Genomic DNA, 16,776 nt, shown 5'->3' with positions numbered 1-16,776 from the left:
AGAGCTGTCCCTGGCAGGGCTTTCTCTTTCCAGCTGGATCTGGAGAGCACCTGGCTCTGGTTAGTTGCTGGCAAATTTTGATCTGTGGTTACAGAGCGAATCCCTTGAGCTGTGCCGCCCTCCCGAGCTGTGTGCGGAGCCTGTTGCATGCAAAGCCCAGAGCTGCCCCCGCAGCCGGGGCTGTGGTTGTGGCCTTTGTAGCTCTGCAGCTGTGTAACCTTTGCATGAAAATCCTCCTTGGCTTGCAAACCAGGAGTGCTGCCAGATGAGATTCAATGCTGTCGGCTCTGAGACACCGAGATGGATGCAGCTGTAGGGAGGACCAGACCAACCAATGCACCCTGTCCCGAGGTCAGCTGGAGAAAAGTGGCTGCTTTTGAGCAGTCTGAATGTTTGCAGTGATACAAGGGCTGTGTTGAGTGGAGGTTTTTGTAAGGAAGCATCACAGTGATGAGATGGATGAGCTATTGCATTTCAAAAGCAAATTTCCCATCCACCCAGTGTGTACCTCAGCAGCAGTGGGCACAAGAGGATATTTGAGATCTCTTGATAATTTTACAGGAATCTTTTGTGTAGCTGGTCTGGGGGATGTCCTGGTGCTGGCTTGTGACTGTTTGGGAGGCTCCTGGCTTCGAATTCCTGGAGCTCTCACTCCCCAGGGTGTGTGACGGTGCTAACAAATACTCCATTGTTTTCCAGGATTTTGTTGGTCTGATTGTGTAAGGTTCCCTCTCGGATTAACCACTGAAAACAAAACAGAAACCCCACTAATACCTCATTGTGTGCATTAAACAAAACAAAACAAAAAACCAAATCCCGATTTCCCTGCTGATTTAAAAGGCTTTTGTGTTTGGTGGGAACTCTGTCTAAACTCAAGGCTTTTCAGAAGTGTTTGTTTCTTAATGATCCGGGATTGCAAGGTGTTTGACCTTGAGATTACTGCCGGCACTCAAGTGAACAGTAGCAGCAAAGGCGAAGGCAGTGGGTAGGAAACCCATGTTCTGGCAGCTGTCCCACTTCCAGTGACAGATGAGACATGGGACCAAGGGAGACCCTGAACTCCAATTCAACATCCCAGACTCCCATCCCACCCCTTGCCTTTCCTATAAACTGATGGAAAAATATCCCTTTCCCATAGAGAGACAGAAATTACTATTTTTTCTTATCGCCTTTGTGTTTACATAGCTATTTCTTACTCAGCATTAGTCATTTGGGGGCATAATTTATAGAGGCCATGGATGATACACTTCTACACATGTCTTAAATTTTTCCCACATACACTTTTAACTCCCGCTGCCCTCACTGCTTTTTGTGTATTTGCAGAAAGAAAAAATGTTTATTAAATACCTTGCTCATGTGCAAGCCCCCTTTTAAGCGGTAAAACAAGATGCGGACATAGAGGAAAAAAAACCAACCATTTATTTGAAATACATGGAGATGTATTTCCTGGTCCTGGGTACAATCCTGCATCTTTAAATTCTGCACCATCTTTGGCTATTGAATACAATGTGAGAAACACTTGAAAAAAAAAATATTTATTTATGAAAAGCATCCTCATAGTGTTGATAGACCAGCCTGTCTGGTGGCATCCTCCCTGCTTGATTTCCTGCCTGTTTTGTTATCTGTGTGTTTAGTCAAATGCTGCTTCCTCCTGATCCTGAGATCAAATCAAGCTGCCATCGCAGCACCCCTTTGAAACCTGCACATGTAAAACAACCGGGCCAGCTCCTGTGTCTGCTGCAGGCCCTGGGGCTTTGCTCTCCATACATCATGTTAACTGCTCTTCAACTCTGCTCAAATTAAATGTTTTCCTATCAGATGTGGGCTGCGGAGGATCCAGCCTGTCAGCCTGGGTGTGTGTCAGGGGGAGAGGAGGCAGCTTGTGCTCGGAGCCAGCCACATGCTGCTCTGCCCTCAAATAAAACGCTCAGCTCGCAGTGCCATGGATGGCACAGCCTGGGAAATTGCAGAGAGTAACAGCCAGCATTGGGGAAACAGGGTGCTGAGGGAAGAAGATGGGAAGAAACGCCAGGACGTGAGGTTGGGCTGGCCCAGATCCCTCATCCCAGTTCTTTGGCTGAGGAGCTCCTCAGGGGAACAAAGAGCAGCCCTCAGCCGCCGTGCCAGAAACTCACGGAGAGGATTTCCTTCCCCTTTGCCTCCAAACCTGCGGCTGCTGTGTTCCCTGATCAGGAGGAACAAAAGCCCAGGATCCCCCTTGTCCCCCCACAGCTGTGGGGTGATGAAGGGCAGCCACCAGCTGGATCGTGCTGTGCCAGTCTCCCACCACGGAGCTGCAGCGAGGAGAGGTTGGAAGTGACAAGCAGAACTTTTAGGTTGATTTTTTTAGATTTTTGCTTGCACTGAGTCATATTGCTGTAATGTCCACAGCAGGTGCTGCCAGGCTGTGAGTGCCAGGGGAAACTGGTGCTAAGGTTGGTTTTAACTGGGCTTTCAGCCATTGCAGGCAGCGTGCACATAGAGGGGAATGATGGGGTCCGTGTGTGCCCTGCACTGTCTGTCTCAGCTGTTCACATCAATCTTGTTTATTACACTTCCAAATCCTCCCTTCTCAGCTCATTAACGTTCCCGGAGCAGACATCTCTCTCACCATTGTATTTTGTAATTAGATTTTGATTTGCTTTCAGAGAGAAGCAACAGCACAATGGACATTAATTTATCCCAAGCCTCGCTCGATCTCCTCCGTGTCACGGGGTCAGACCTTGGCGTGCACCATCTGGTCTCCCCCCACTGCTTGGCTGTGTGTTGTTCCCTCTCTGTGTTCCCCTTCTGCTCAGGGGCTTCCCTGATGCACGAAGGAAAAGAAGCAGTGAGGGAGGGCTGGAAGAGGAGCTTTGCCCAAGCTGAGCTTGAATTGCAGGGACAGGCGTGAACTAGATTTGAATCGACAGGGAGAGGGAGCAGCCTGTTGTCTGCAGAGCCTGGGTGGCCCCTGGTGCTTGTAAACCCTTTAAGGCACGATGTAAAAGCTGTAGTGTAACACTGACAGGAGAGGGGTGCCGGAGAACTGGGAATGACCATGGCTACCTCAGCCTGGAGCTGCCCTGTGAGACAGAGCTGGGCATTGAGCTCTGCTGGTCCCTGCAGCCCTGGACCAAGGGCACTTTTCCACCTGAGTGCTGCTCGTGTGTTCCTCAGACAGACTTCATGTTTCAGCCTGTGGCTCTTGAGTGAGAGACCAGCAAGAGCTGAGCCCATGCTGTAATGGAAACCCCTCTGTGCTCTCATATGGTCACTTGTGTGCCTGTTGGAAGGTGGGATCTTTCCAGTGCCTCACCAGAATTTACCAGAGCCTTGGGGGTATTGCCTCTAAGAGTCAATTATTACAAAAATGGCTTTACATTTGCTTTAGTACAAAGCAGCACCCATCCACAGCAGGAATATGTTCATTTATTGCTGCCTTTGAGTATTTAAACTGGCTTTGTCTTTTCTCGTTGGTCGGGTGGAGGTGTGGGATGCAAGATGAGTAGAGACCATGCCTGCCTCTGTATCCCTGGGCAGAGTCAGCTCCATATGCTATGGAAGAGGGAAGCATGAGAGCTTTCATGGTCCTGTTTCACACAAGAGCAGAGAAATGCAGCCCCCAAGGAGGGTGGGAGGACCACTTTCCCAGCAGCCAGGGCTCAGTGTGCTGCAGGCAGTTGTGCTTTATCTCTGCCAGCATTCACCGCTGCAGCTCAGGATTTATATGAGCGAGTGAACGCGACCAGGACTGATAAATCAATCAGCACAACCAAAAATAGCACCCAGCAGCTGTTGGAAGTGGGGGATCCCTTCCCCACCAGAATGAGTGGAGCAGGAGGGGATTTCATCCGCCCCGGCCGGGTGCCAGCCCTGTGCAGAAACAGCCGCGGGCTGCTGGGGAGACCTCTCGTCTGACACCTTTATCTGGAAAAATTACTGTGGCTGTCTGCAAACGTCTCCCCAGCCTCTCAGCCAGGAATTCCCAGTCACCAGGATGAGGGGAGCCAGTAGTGGTGGGGAGAGCAGCCTTGTGCTGCTGCATGGTTGATGTCTGGGGGTCGCCTCATCCCTCAGATCATGAGTGATCTCTGAAAGCCTCTCACAGCTGGCTGTGCCTGGAGTCATGGAGGGAGCCCACGGAGTTTGTGGTTTCCAGGACATCGTGGTGATGCTTTTGTGCAGGGATAAAGTTACCGAAGGAATCTGGTGACTCTGTTTTTTCCACTGGACAGCTGCTCTAAACCACCTGCAGAGGAGCCAGGGAAGTTTCTGTAAGGCTGCTCAGCCTGCACAGAGTCTTGTGAGGGGCTGTATTTCCTCACTCCTTCTCCACTGGGTGTCCTGGGGTGAGCAGTGACTGTAGCAGGCCTGAACCAGGAGCGAAGGGCACTGCAAGAGGATCAGCTGCTTTCTGGCTGAATAGTCCGCAGATTATTTCCACATCTGTGTTAGCTTTGGCTTGATCCCACAGATTTGCAACAGCTGTTGGGAAGCGGAGCAGAGATCCCCTCTTTAAATGGATGATCAAATCCTTAGAGTGTGTGGAGTATGTTATTTCTGTGTCATCTCTTCACAGCGGGAAAAACAGCTTTTCAGAGTTGCTGAGGCAGCACTCTGCCCTGCTGCCTGAGCTATCATCCCATCAGCCCGTGGTCTCACAGCAAGTTGTAATTTGCTTTCTGCATCCCACACCCAGCCTGACACAGAATCCTTTGTGAGGTGTGTGGTTGTGCAGGTACCCATACCAGGGATGCCTTTTTTCTCCTGGATTTCCCTTTGTGCATGCACCACAACCAGTGGGTGTAAGCTGAGCTTGTCCCCTTTGCAGAACATTCACATAGGCAAATCCTTGGCATTTTACCCTGAGAAAAGCTAACTAGCACAATGGTTTGCCACAAGACAGGTTGGGTCATCCAGTGGTTTTAGGTGGAGATCAGATGTCCTTGCTGGAAGCTGTAGTTTAGGTGCAAAATAGTGGCACAGCGTGGGAATCCCATAGGGAGATGTCTTCAGCTTGGCTAAAATGAACCAGCCCATTTCCTATCAAGGTTCTACTCTTTCAGGTCAGACCTGCAGTAAAAGGAGCCATCAGGCTTCCTCCCAAATGTCTGACAGGCTCTGGAAAGGCTGGAATCTGGCTGATGAGGGCCAGGCTGGTGGGAATTGTGGTAGATCCTGGCACTCCTCCTGCAGCACGTGCTTTTCTCATTCCCCATCAGCTTTCCTGGCGCACAGGGGAGTCATCAAACCAAACTGCTCCCACTTTAAAAAGCACATTCCTGCGTAGAATTAATATGGTTAATGCATCGAGACTGCTAACTTCCAATTCAAGGCTTTTATAGTAGGCTTCAAATGACAATCCAGTTCCAGTTGGTTTATATGCAGTCGTTGTGTTTGTTCATTGGTGTTGTGTGATGTGTTTCAGTGATAACCCAGGCAGCAAATCTGTTACAAATAGGAAATGCTGCTCAGTCCATATGAAGCTCTGAAACTTGGTTTGGAGTTACCTGGGCTGGTGGGTTGTGTCTGGGAGCTTTTGCACAGGTGCAGGGTAGAACCTTTCCATTTGAATTGCTTTTTTCTCATTCACCCAAGGTGTAACTGAGCATGATATGATGTTTCTTAGGTTCAAGTTTTCAGAGCTCAGTGATGGACACACTCCCCCAACAGCAACAGATGTCACATTGACCTCTTGATGCTTTTTGACCCTTTTGAGACACACCTGGCTTCATGCTTGCTTGAGACATTCTGCTGTGGACTCTCATTGATGAGTGAGAAGTGGCAACTCCTGATTTCATGGGAACAGAGTGTCTGATTTGTATATTGCCTGTGCCATCGATGTCTAGGAAGCCAAGAGCAGTGCCTGCAGTTTGGGTCCAGTAGGGCCTGGTTTCCACATCCTGAGAAGATCCAGAACCAGCTCTTGGCAAGAGCTGCCACATGTGCTGGAGCTCGTAGACTGCCTGGAGCCAGCCATGCCACGCTTGCTGCAGTGCTTTGAGCAGGTTTGGTTTGCTGTTATCCCCTTATCTGGGTGTTCCAGCCCCATCCCTCTGAGCACAGCCAGTCCATGCAGCCTCTTGGCTCCAAAGTGCAGACCCTGCTGCTTCCCCAGCCAAGCAAAACTGCCAGGACCCACCGTGATGCCCCGGGGGAGCTGCTTCTGTATACAAAGGACTTGGCAAAATGAAGTGTAATGTAAGCAACTATTTAAAGAGAACGATCCGATTGCTAGCTGTAATTTCCTTATTGTTTGCAGCACCCTGTTAAATGCTTGTGATCCTTATAAAGGGCTTTCCCCCACCCTTTAAACTTCACAGAAGTGGATTTTACCTTCTGTGGTTTGAACTGCTGTCATTGTGAGGGGGCTGGTTTGCACTGAGTACGGTTTCTTTATTATTTTCATGCCCAAAGCCATTTGGTTTGTGAATCCATTAATGTGTCTGCTGGAAATGGAAGGCTGGTAGGTAGGACACAAAACCTTGCCTTTCTCTACATCCCCAGATCATTCCCATCTCGGGAAATGGGATTGCCTCTCTTTGCAGATCAGGGGCAGCAATCTGAAGAGTTCTTCCTCTGGGAACACGTGGGTGCAGTTTCTGTGTGAGGTACTGGTGGAAGCAGCAGCACATTGTGTGATGGTTTCTCTGGCTCTCGTACTGGCTGACACTGGTGGGCCCCTTCTGTGCTTCTCCAGTGTTGGGCTTTTATTCTCCAAAAACTGGAGTATGTTGTAAACACACGGAGCCTGAGGGGCTTTGTAGAGCAGAGCTTGATGTTAGGGAATGAGAGGAAGGTGGAGATTTCCTTCCCCATTTGGCTCTTGGTTATGGTTTGGCTTTTGTTTGAGAGTTTGATAATTCACCACTGGGCAGTTTGGGTTGAAATACTTGGAGAAATGTAAGGAAAATGAGGTGATGGCAGCAGCTCCTCCATGCATGGTGGGGAGAGTGGCTCTGCCAGCAGCTGTTGTGGTCCTGTTCCTCTCCTTATCCCAGCCAGCTTCTGTACATGAGCTAAGCTCTAAATTATCCTGTGGCAGAAGTGTATCCTGGGGAACATGAGCCCACGAGTGACACCCAGAGGGCTCTGTCACCAATGTGCAGAGCTGAGCTCGCTGTGAAACGTAGCAGACAGGCCCATCCAGACTGGGATGCCCAAAATGTGACCATCAGCCTTCAAAGCTGGCAGTGCAGGATGGATCAGCTGGGCTTCCAGGCTGATGTCAAAGCCCTTAATCAGCTCCTGGGAACAAACCCGGGAAGCCCCAGTTGCAGAAGAGTAATTTTTTTTGTGTGTTGGCCTTTGTGCTCAGCCTAGCAGTGTCTTGGCAGGGGTTGCTGGTTTGTTTAATGAACATGGAAGTGGGAGGGGAGGAAACAGCCAGGGAAGCATTACAAATTGCTTCAGAGCAGTGGCATTGAAAGTATTTGTGCTTACCACGTCTTCTAAACAAAGAGCTCAAAGCATGGCAAGTATTGTCCGCATTTTACTTGCAAAGAGGTAAAAGCAGGAGGAGGAGAAGCTTTGCCTGTGCTCATGAGCAAGCCCACAGCAGGTGTGAGACACACAGGGGTCTCACCTGAGATCCTGAGGGGATGGTGGTGGTGGTGAGGGTCTCTCTGGGAACTGGCCCAGCAGCTCTTCCTCACATTCCTTCACACTCATCCCTGAAGCACCAGCTCTGTTTCTTTGCTCGCCTCTGACCTCTGCTCTGAAAGATGCTAATGCTCAAAAATCTTCCTCTTCACACAGCCAAGTCTACCTTCCTTATCTCCCCTTCCAATCTCTTTTACAGCTGAAGCTGTGGAACAAGTACAGAGTGTCCAACATTCCTTCCCTAATATTTATCGATGCCTCCACTGGGAAGGTGGTTTGCAGGAACGGCCTCCTGGTCATCCGAGATGACCCTGAAGGTAAGACCTGGAGTCCTCTGTGCCACAGAAACATGGACACACAGCTGCCTTTTCATCTCAGTTCATTTGGAATGGCCTGGGGGAGTGGGAACAAAGAACTATTGTTGTACTTAACTATTCAAAGCACTGTGCTATTTTCGGCATAAAATTTTCTGCATCATTCCTGCCAGATCTTGTGTTTTGGTTTTGCTTACTGAAAAGAACAAAGAATTTCCCTCCAGGATTTTTGTCTGGAGTGCTAATGAGGAAAAGGTTAGGCTAACTGAAACACGAAGGTTGGATTTTTCCCTAATGGAGGCACATGGACAGACAGACTGAGGGCCCAGACCTTCCATAACTTGGGAGCAGAATCCTTCCAGAATACTGAGTGGGATTTTTATCACTGACATCACACTCAGGTTAATGCATTTCCCATTATTTAGAAATTAAACAGAAAAACGTTACTATTCTTCCTTGCTGAGGTTTGCTGTGCTGGGAGTTGGTGTTAAATCTATCTTCCTGCAATTTGGAAAAACCCATATGAGCCAAATTGGAAAGAAAAAAACCACCAAATGTGCCCTTACTCACAGACCCTGCAGACCCATCAGTCATCTGCTGTCGTTGCCCATCTATTTCTTTTATCACTGGCTCATTGTTTCGTGGTGCAGTAAATACTGACAGAGTCTTTAATTCAGTGGCAGGAGCTGTACAGCAGGAACATGTTGTGGCCTGAGCCATCTGTGATGTTTCCTCCTCTCTGGCTGAACACATGCATTGGCTGCTCTGGGAGCTGGCAGCAGATGATTCAGAGCATGTTTGTGTGTACACACACAGCTTGCTTTGGGGTGCAGGGGGTTAGTGTAAGATATATATAGAGATATATGGATATAAACATACCATCTTTTACATGTATATATACCTAAGGTTTATAAATAAAGCCATGTATGGATATGGGTAAAAATATATGATTAGTACCAGCATAAAGGACAGATTCTGACTGCATTCCTGAGCATGTACCACCTTGCCCTCTCTTGCTAAAGTAAACACTGTTGATAAGGAAAAGATGCCTCATCAGGCACAAAACCAGAGCAGGCTTTGCCAAGCTGAAGGTGCTGCCTGCCTGGGACAAAGAGCTGACCCTAGCTGCAGTGCAGAGCTTGGCTTCCTCACCTCAGGGCAGGGCTGTGGTGGTGCCTGACAGCTGAGGTGTTCTGCATCCTCCTTGCATGGGAATAAACCCCAGGAGGGTTCCTCAGACAGGATCCCCTATATCCTGAAGATGGGATGTTTTTTCTAGTGGAATTTTCTGAAACTGTAAAAGCTGCATGCACATGTTACTGTCTTGTGTCTTCTTTCCCACCCCTATCCCGACCCCTCCCCAGGTCTGGAGTTCCCTTGGGGGCCAAAACCCTTCAGTGAAGTTGTTGCTGGGCCTCTGCTAAGGAACAATGGGCAGACACTGGACAGCAGTGCCTTGGAGGGCTCTCACGTCGGAGTCTATTTCTCGGCACACTGGGTGAGTAGGAGCTGCTGTGCAGAGCAGTTGGAGTGGGCTCAGGGAGAGTAAAAACCCCAGGCTGGTTGGTGCTGAAGAATTTAAGATTCTTTGATTATCAGCATTGCAGTGGCCTGTCATCCTCAGCTGGCCCTGTAAGGGGGATAGTGGTCAGATTTTAAAAATGGAACAGGTCTTGTTGGTAACTCTACAGACCATAAACCCCAGCCACGTTCAGGCACTGCAGCAAAGATGAGGTCACAGCATTTCATGGTCACTGGGTCACCTGGCCCTGCAGGGTGTGGGTCTGGTCCTGAGGAGGAGACAATGTCCTCCTTGTGCTTGTGTTTTGCAGTGCCCGCCGTGCCGAAGCCTCACGAGGGTGCTGGTGGAGTCCTACCGGAAAATCAAGGAGGCAGGCCAGAAGTTTGAGATCCTCTTTGTTAGTGCAGACAGGTGAGGCAGCACTGACACCCTGTGCAGGCAGAGCAGGTTGGCTCTGGTATCAGAAAGGCTGCCTGAGTCCTTTCCCTCTGCCCCGTGGGGAAGTGCAAGAGCAGGTCTGTGCTTCACTTTGTATCTTGTGGCTCTGGGGTCTGAAGGATGCTCAAGCTGCTGCTGTCACCATGGGTTGGCCCTGGAGAATTTGAAATATTTTACAGGGGAGAAATACACCGTGGACTTCTTCATGAAGGAATGGGGGCTTTAAATTTGGTCAAACTCTCTCCCAGCTGGTGGATTTTGGTGGGAGGGATAAAGGGCTTTGCAGGCCAGGTTTTTAATGAGAAAAGAGACTGGCAAGTGGAGGGCTCTGCAGGCCATGCCCTGTTCCCCTTGCACAGGTCAGAGGACTCCTTCAAGCAGTACTTCAGTGAGATGCCCTGGGTGGCTGTGCCATACGCTGATGAGGCCAGACGGTCACGCCTGAACCGACTCTACGGCATCCAAGGTAGGAAAGGCCACACTGAGGCACAGATCTCCTTCCCACCCCCCCTTTCACTGAGTATTTGTAATGTCTCCTCTTGTTTAACTAAACCAAAAAAACAGCAAAGCACAGTCCCCCAGGCAGAGCTGCTTCATGTTTCTGCTTTCCACAAACTCACATTCCTACCACCTGCCAGGCAGGCTGTTAGTTGAAACAGGACTTCCATAAACAACCTAATTCTTCCTGGAAACTTGGAAGCTGTTTTTGGCTTGGATGTTTTTTGTCTAATTACTGATTTATTTATTTTTTGCTATTTCTTGAAGGTTTAAATTTCATTTTCTTGCTGGTTTATGTAATGCAAAGGCAGGCCATGGTTCTGTGCAGGGGCTGAGGAAGATGGCATCTGGTTTATGTTAGTGACATGAATTACAAAGGAGAGAGTGTTTGATGTAAACCATGGCTTTGCTTTTACTGTACGTGCCAGTGCCAGAATTCCAGCAGCCCTGACTGCTCATAGGGGCAGGGAGAGACTCTGTGTGTCTGGGTGGCTTCAAAGAGTCACAAAGATGATAAAAGCTCACAGCAGCTTTCCTGGGGGCTGGCACCTTGTTCCTGCAGGGGACAGACCACAGCACAGAGGTGTGCAAGGTGGCTGGGTGGCGAGGAGATCGTGTGTGTGTACAAATAGTTTCTCCCTGTGATTAAAGGGTCTTGCTGCAATGTGGCTGTTCCTCATCTGTTTCTGTGTGATGTCATAGAATCAGAGAACACGGTGAATTGGAAGGGACACATCAGGATCATAGATCCAACTCCTGGCCCTATGTAGGACACCCAACAATCCAGCCCTGTGCCTCAGAGCTTTTTCCCAACACTGCTTGGGCTCAGACAGGTTTGGTGCTGTGAACACTTCCCCAGGGAGCTTCTTTCAGTGCTCAACCACGCTCTGGGTGAAAAAATTTTTCCTGATATCCAACCTAAACCTCCTCTGATTCAACTTTATGTTGTCCAGGTGGGTGCAGGTTGGCAAAACGTTAATGTGATCTGCAGGGAAGGAGGAGTGTTGCCAAAGGTGGCTGAGGGCTTGGGAAGAGTGATAGGAGAAATAATCCTTCCTTGGAGTCCTCTCCAAACACCCCTTCTGGCCTGAGCTCAGGTGCTGCCACTCAGTTCTGTTCCTTGACCTTAGCCCAAGAATAACCATTTGCCTGCTTTAAATAGCCATCAGTTTGCTGCTTAATGACCTTCCCATGAGGTGAGAGCTTTCCAAATTCATCTGTCTTTTCCCCAGCCCACTCACAGCCCTCTCCAGTGCTGGTTTCAGCAGAGCCCTGCAGGACTGCTGCCAGTTTCTCTGGGACTTTCTGTAAATAAGGTGTCCAGACATGGATACTTGAGCACCAGGCATGCTGTAGTCAGGGAAACAGTTCCAGCAGCTTTCCCTCCAACTCCAGCCACTGCCTTCTTAAAGGTATCTCTCTTTGTTGTGTGCTGACCTGAAAATGTAAATATTGGCTGTTCCCCTGCAGCCCAGTCCCCTCCTCTGCCCAGGTAGCTCCCATGTTATCCCTGAATCTCAGCTCCATGCAGACTTTGGATCTGCCTGCCTGTTTGCAGTCAGGCTTTTCCCACCAGCTGGGACAAAAGCTTCCTGCAAGCAGAGCTGGATGTCATGGGCTCTGCTCATCATCACGTGTGGTTATTCCACCTAAATGAAAAATCAGACCTGTGTAACCACATCTGCATTTCCTCACATTGATGGTTCTGATGCTGCCTCTCTGAAAGCTCTCTTTGGAGCTGCACCTGTGATTAGTGAGTGTCCAGGTTACCATCCTAGTGCCTGTGCTGTAAGCACAACAGGTTTCCCTCTGTTTTTTGAAAGCTGGGTACTGGAACAACAGAAAAGTTTGTCTTCCCTGTCTGCTTTAAGTTCCTGAGTGGAGGAAAGCAGCAAGAAAGTCAAACCTCTGTTGTTTTAGTCCTGTGTTGGCCCCTACAACTTTTAAAAACTCGGTATAAAATGCAAGTTGAGTTATAGGCCTTTATTTGGGTTTACTTGAATGCCTCTATTCATAACTCATGTGCAGTCAGAGGCTGTACCGTACCACCTCTAGTAAATTGCTTCTGGGTGCAGTGCTGTTCTGAGAAAGAGTCATGTCTTGTGTTGTGGCTGCTTAGAAATAATTCCCCTTTGTGCAGGCAGCTCCCAGTCCTGCCCTGGCTGAAATCCCCTGGTCTTAGCTCTCCTTCCAGCAGGATGGGGAGCAGTGATAAACTTGATGCTTTGAAAGGAATCACCCCTTGTTGTTGTGTATCTCATGGGATCCTGGAGTTCCCCAGTATTCCCCTGGACTCAGTGGTGTCTCTGCAATTTGCAACACCTTCCCAAAACTGCTGTTTCTCCCCTTCCCCATGCTTTAGCCCAGACACCCACAGATCACCCTCACAGCCTGGAAGTCACTGCTCCAGGAGATTTCTGGAGCTTTCTTCTGAAGAAAGTGAATAAAACAGCAATAAAATGCACCACCTGTGCTGTGGTTGGTGTGGGGTTTGCTTCGTGTAGATTGTGATTACTCACCCAACAGACTTCATGCAGATGAGATTTCAATGTTGGGTCTGGGTTTTAATGTATAAATATGTAAATGCCTTGCCAGGTTTGGTAACAAACCATTTGGCCCCTGTGTTTTCATAAAATGCTGGCCCTGTGGGAACCAAATCCATTTTCTAGTGCATAAAATCCAACCAAGGCTGTCTATGCTAATTCTCATCCAAGCTTATACAATATTCATTGCAGTGTCTGATATCTGATTCTTCTTGATAAGTAAATTCTGGTGTTATGACTTAAGGCAATTACCAAATCCCCCAAAAGGCACTAAAATAACAAATAGTGGCTGGAACGAGTAGGGAGAGGGATTTATTTGGGTTAGTAGGTGTGAATAACGTTAAGGACGGTTTCCCTGGTCCTGCAGGTCTGTGTCCCCTGAAAACAGGGTGTGTCTTTTAGGGAAGTAGTCACAAAGAGCACCTGGGAAGACAGGGATGTAAATTATCTTTAAAAATATTCTGTTTTCTGATTCAGTTTTGTATTTGCAGTTGGAGGTTTAATGACTGGGTACTGGGGGGGGTGGTGTCATCTGCATATGCAGATTAGGTGAAGTCTAAAGGAATGCTTTGAATAGTGGATTAAATCCTTGATAGCTGCAGAATCCCAGCGATCTGTGCCTAAATTGGGCCCTTAATTTTCCCAGATCAGCCAAGTTTATTTGAAACCTCTGCTTGGGAGTGCTGGTTGCTCAGGCTGGCTGATGACCTGAGAAGTTTGTCCCTGGTGTATGATGGATGGAAAATCGGGCGTTTGGGGTGGGGCTGGCAATTGTAAAAGGATGAAGATCCCAATCCTTGGTGCTGCTGAGCTTCTCCTGGTGTCAGTAGCACTTTGTGCCTGTAAGGGCAGGGCTAGCTGAGATTTCCCAATTCCTTCCAGTCTGTTTAACCCATCCCTGCCCTGCGGCTACGTTGAATTACCAGCAGGTAATGAATAAGCCTTTCTGTGATACAAAATGGTTTTCTTGGCGTACCCTAAGGATCAGCAAGCTCAGGCACTGGGCGGGTTCCTGCACTGCTGCTTAGCTCCGGCCCCAGCGCAGGCAGGAATGCGCTGGGCTGGAATGACGGGAATGCAGCCGCTGGCCTGGAGCTGCAGGCAGGCTGGGACACACATTTGGCCGTGTATTTCCTAGAGAAATGCCTCGAATTCAGAGGGTTTGTGAGTAACCCACTGTTGGACAAACACAGGAGTGCAGTGCCAGCAGCCTGGCAGGGGCAAACACACTGGGAAGGGCTCCGCAGGGTGTTTCTGAGGAATGAGCTTTAAAATGAACCTTGGGATGAAAGGAAGGAGTGTTGGAATTGCCTCAGCTTGCCAGGGATGTTGCTGGGTGAAGGAGATGCTGGATGGGGAGCAGGTCAAAGCCTGGCTGATGAGCAATGACAGCAGCACTTGGCACTAACACTGGTCACTTCATTTGTCCCGTGGGGCCTGATCCTGCTGTCCCCTCTTCCTTCCTTGTGGGACATTTCTTTGTCTCCCTGATGACAGAGGAATGGTGTTTTTTCCAAATGAAGTCACCAACATGAGCTGCTCCTGCTGACCCCTCTGTGTCCGGAAAGCCGGTGCTTTATCAGATGGGATGGTCACCAGCTGGTGTCCAACCTGTCCTGCTGCCAGCCACATTTGAGTTGGTGACTTGTGCTGTATCTCTGCTGCAGCTCTGTTCACCTCCTGTACAAAGCTTTTATACCTTTATGACAAAACTTTTCAGCCTCATAGCTCAGGGCAAAATGCTGCTTTTTCCCAAGGGCCAGACCATCACTGGATATCTCCTGAGTCACAGCCTGGCAGTGTCCTGCAGACCTGGACATTCCAGCACAGCTTTGTTAGTCTCCAGAGGGATGTGCTGTGGAAATGGCTGGGCCATTAGTGCAGAATGCTGGAGGGTTGTGGGGACAAAAATACCGTGGTGTTCTTCTGGGAAGGAACACACCCTGCTTCCTGGCCACTGTTGTCTGCAGGTCTTGTGAGTTCCTGGGAATCAGGCTCTTCCAGAGGCAGCCAGATCTCAGCACTGGGATGGTGGGGCAAGAGGGAGGTGGTGTGGTGGGATTTGCACCCGTGGGCACCAGACAGCAGCAATCCCTGCCTGCAGCTGGGCAGAGAGAGGCAGGCAATGCCAGAGCTGTCTCTGGGCTTCCTGCTCTGGCTCCTGAATTGCAGTGCTCTGCAGTTCAACTCACTCTGTGAGCTGCGGGGAGGCAGGAGGATTGCTGGGCTCCTGCCAGAGCCAGAGGCCATAGGAAAAGGCCTTTCTCCCCACACCCTGTTGCTGGCCAGTTCATCCTTTGGCTGATCCCCCTCCCTGTTTTTTTCCATTGCAGGCATCCCGACTCTCATTGTCCTGGACTCCAAGGGAGACATGATCACGCGGCAGGGCCGGGTGGAGGTGCTGAACGACATCGAGTGCCGCGAGTTCCCCTGGCACCCCAAGCCCGTGCTGGAGCTGACGGACTCCAACGCCGTGCAGCTGAATGAGGGCCCCTGCCTCGTTCTCTTTGTAGGTATGGATGGAGCATCCCTGCTGTGACAGCAGAGCCTGTGCTGGGGAAGGGGGCTGGGTGACCTGCCAGCTTGGCTAGAGCTGGCCATGGGGCTGGGAACCTGTCTCTGGTGATGACAGAGTCCCTGGGAAGGGGTAGCACTTCCATTTCCATTTCCCATTGCTTTGTGCTCACAGAAAGGCCAGTGGGGGGAGTGAGCTCCCTGTGGAAGCCCCTTAGGGCAGAGCTGGAGCCTTTCCTGTACCACAGCAGCTCACAGGGGTTTCCCAGAGCCTGCTGTGCCCACGGGGGCTCCTGCAGCTCCCACACACCACCCTGGGATGCGGTGGAGCAGTGATTGGCAGCGCAGAGGAGCTGTCATAACAAAGGTGTGGTGGTGGCTGTGGATAAGGAATGCTGATGAGGTGTTGGGAGGATGAGAATTACACTGTCACAGCGGCTGGTGATGGAGATGGGAAAAGCCTTTCAGGAGCAGGGACTTAGGTGCATGTGATGTTACAGAGGAGTCAGAGGAAGTGTCTGTGAGAGGGATTATAGATCTGTGCTTGAAACCACAGCTCAGGGCTTGAGTCCCTGGGCTAAACAGGGCTGTGACAACCAGAGCAGCCTTTCATGCTCTGCTGGTCCTTGATTCCCCCATTCCCCTGGCTGCAGGGCAGGGCAAGTTTTCCCCCAGAGTTCCTGTCCTTTCACTGCTAACACACACATGATGCTTCCCTGCAGTTAGACACAGGCCTAGAGCTCTCCCAAAGCATGGATGGCTCATTCCTCATTGCTTCCCTGCCAGCAATGGACACAATGACTCAGGAAAGGGCATGGCTGGGATGAGCTGTGCTGCAGGCTGAGCCCTGTGCACACAGCATCCCAGGGAGGGAATTGAGGGGTCCTGGGATCCTGGGGGAGTGCAGCTGGTCCCCTGTTTGCAGTTTGGGGGGTTGTGCTGAAGAAGCCCCCCTTGCCTTGCTGGTGTTGTGCCAGGCCCAGGGCAGGGCTCGTGTCTCGCTTCCTCGTGTGCCCTTTGTGAGCAGCACACGCTCCTCTGCAGCGCTGATAACACAGCCCTCGCTCCTTTCCTTCTTCCCTTTCAGATTTCCTTTTGACCCCTGGTTATTTATTCAGTGCAGCCCAGCAGGGGATGTGAGCACAGAGCCAAAAATCCTCTCCTCACGGAGGAAGGACTGGCTGGCCACGCCAGGCTTGATGGGTTGGGGCTGGCCCTGCAGGCCTCTGGAAAGAATTATTTTTATCTTGCTCTGAGCAAAGTTTTTCTATCACCTTGCTGCAAATAGTTCATCAGGAGAGCAGCTGGGGCTCTTGCTTGGTGCTTTTGGGGGTGGATGGTCTTGATGAAATCCACCAGTGAT

The 16,776-nt window shown here is 50.0% G+C and overlaps 1 protein-coding gene across 1 annotated transcript in view; it reads left to right on the top strand.

The window, feature by feature from the left end:
* NXN (nucleoredoxin) overlaps positions 1–16,776 on the top strand; it is a 46,790-nt gene that overhangs the window by 25,461 nt on the left and 4,553 nt on the right. Inside the window, exons 2-6 of the mRNA XM_058854229.1 lie at positions 7,784–7,901; positions 9,263–9,396; positions 9,731–9,831; positions 10,218–10,324; positions 15,233–15,412. Coding sequence (XP_058710212.1) covers positions 7,784–7,901; positions 9,263–9,396; positions 9,731–9,831; positions 10,218–10,324; positions 15,233–15,412 — 640 coding nt within the window. The remainder of the gene's footprint in view (positions 1–7,783; positions 7,902–9,262; positions 9,397–9,730; positions 9,832–10,217; positions 10,325–15,232; positions 15,413–16,776) is intronic.

Source organism: Poecile atricapillus, chromosome 21, assembly GCF_030490865.1.
Source record: "Poecile atricapillus isolate bPoeAtr1 chromosome 21, bPoeAtr1.hap1, whole genome shotgun sequence".
Classification (NCBI taxonomy): domain Eukaryota; kingdom Metazoa; phylum Chordata; class Aves; order Passeriformes; family Paridae; genus Poecile; species Poecile atricapillus.
Note: the sequence above shows the minus strand (reverse complement) of the source record. Positions and strands in the feature narration are given on the sequence as shown.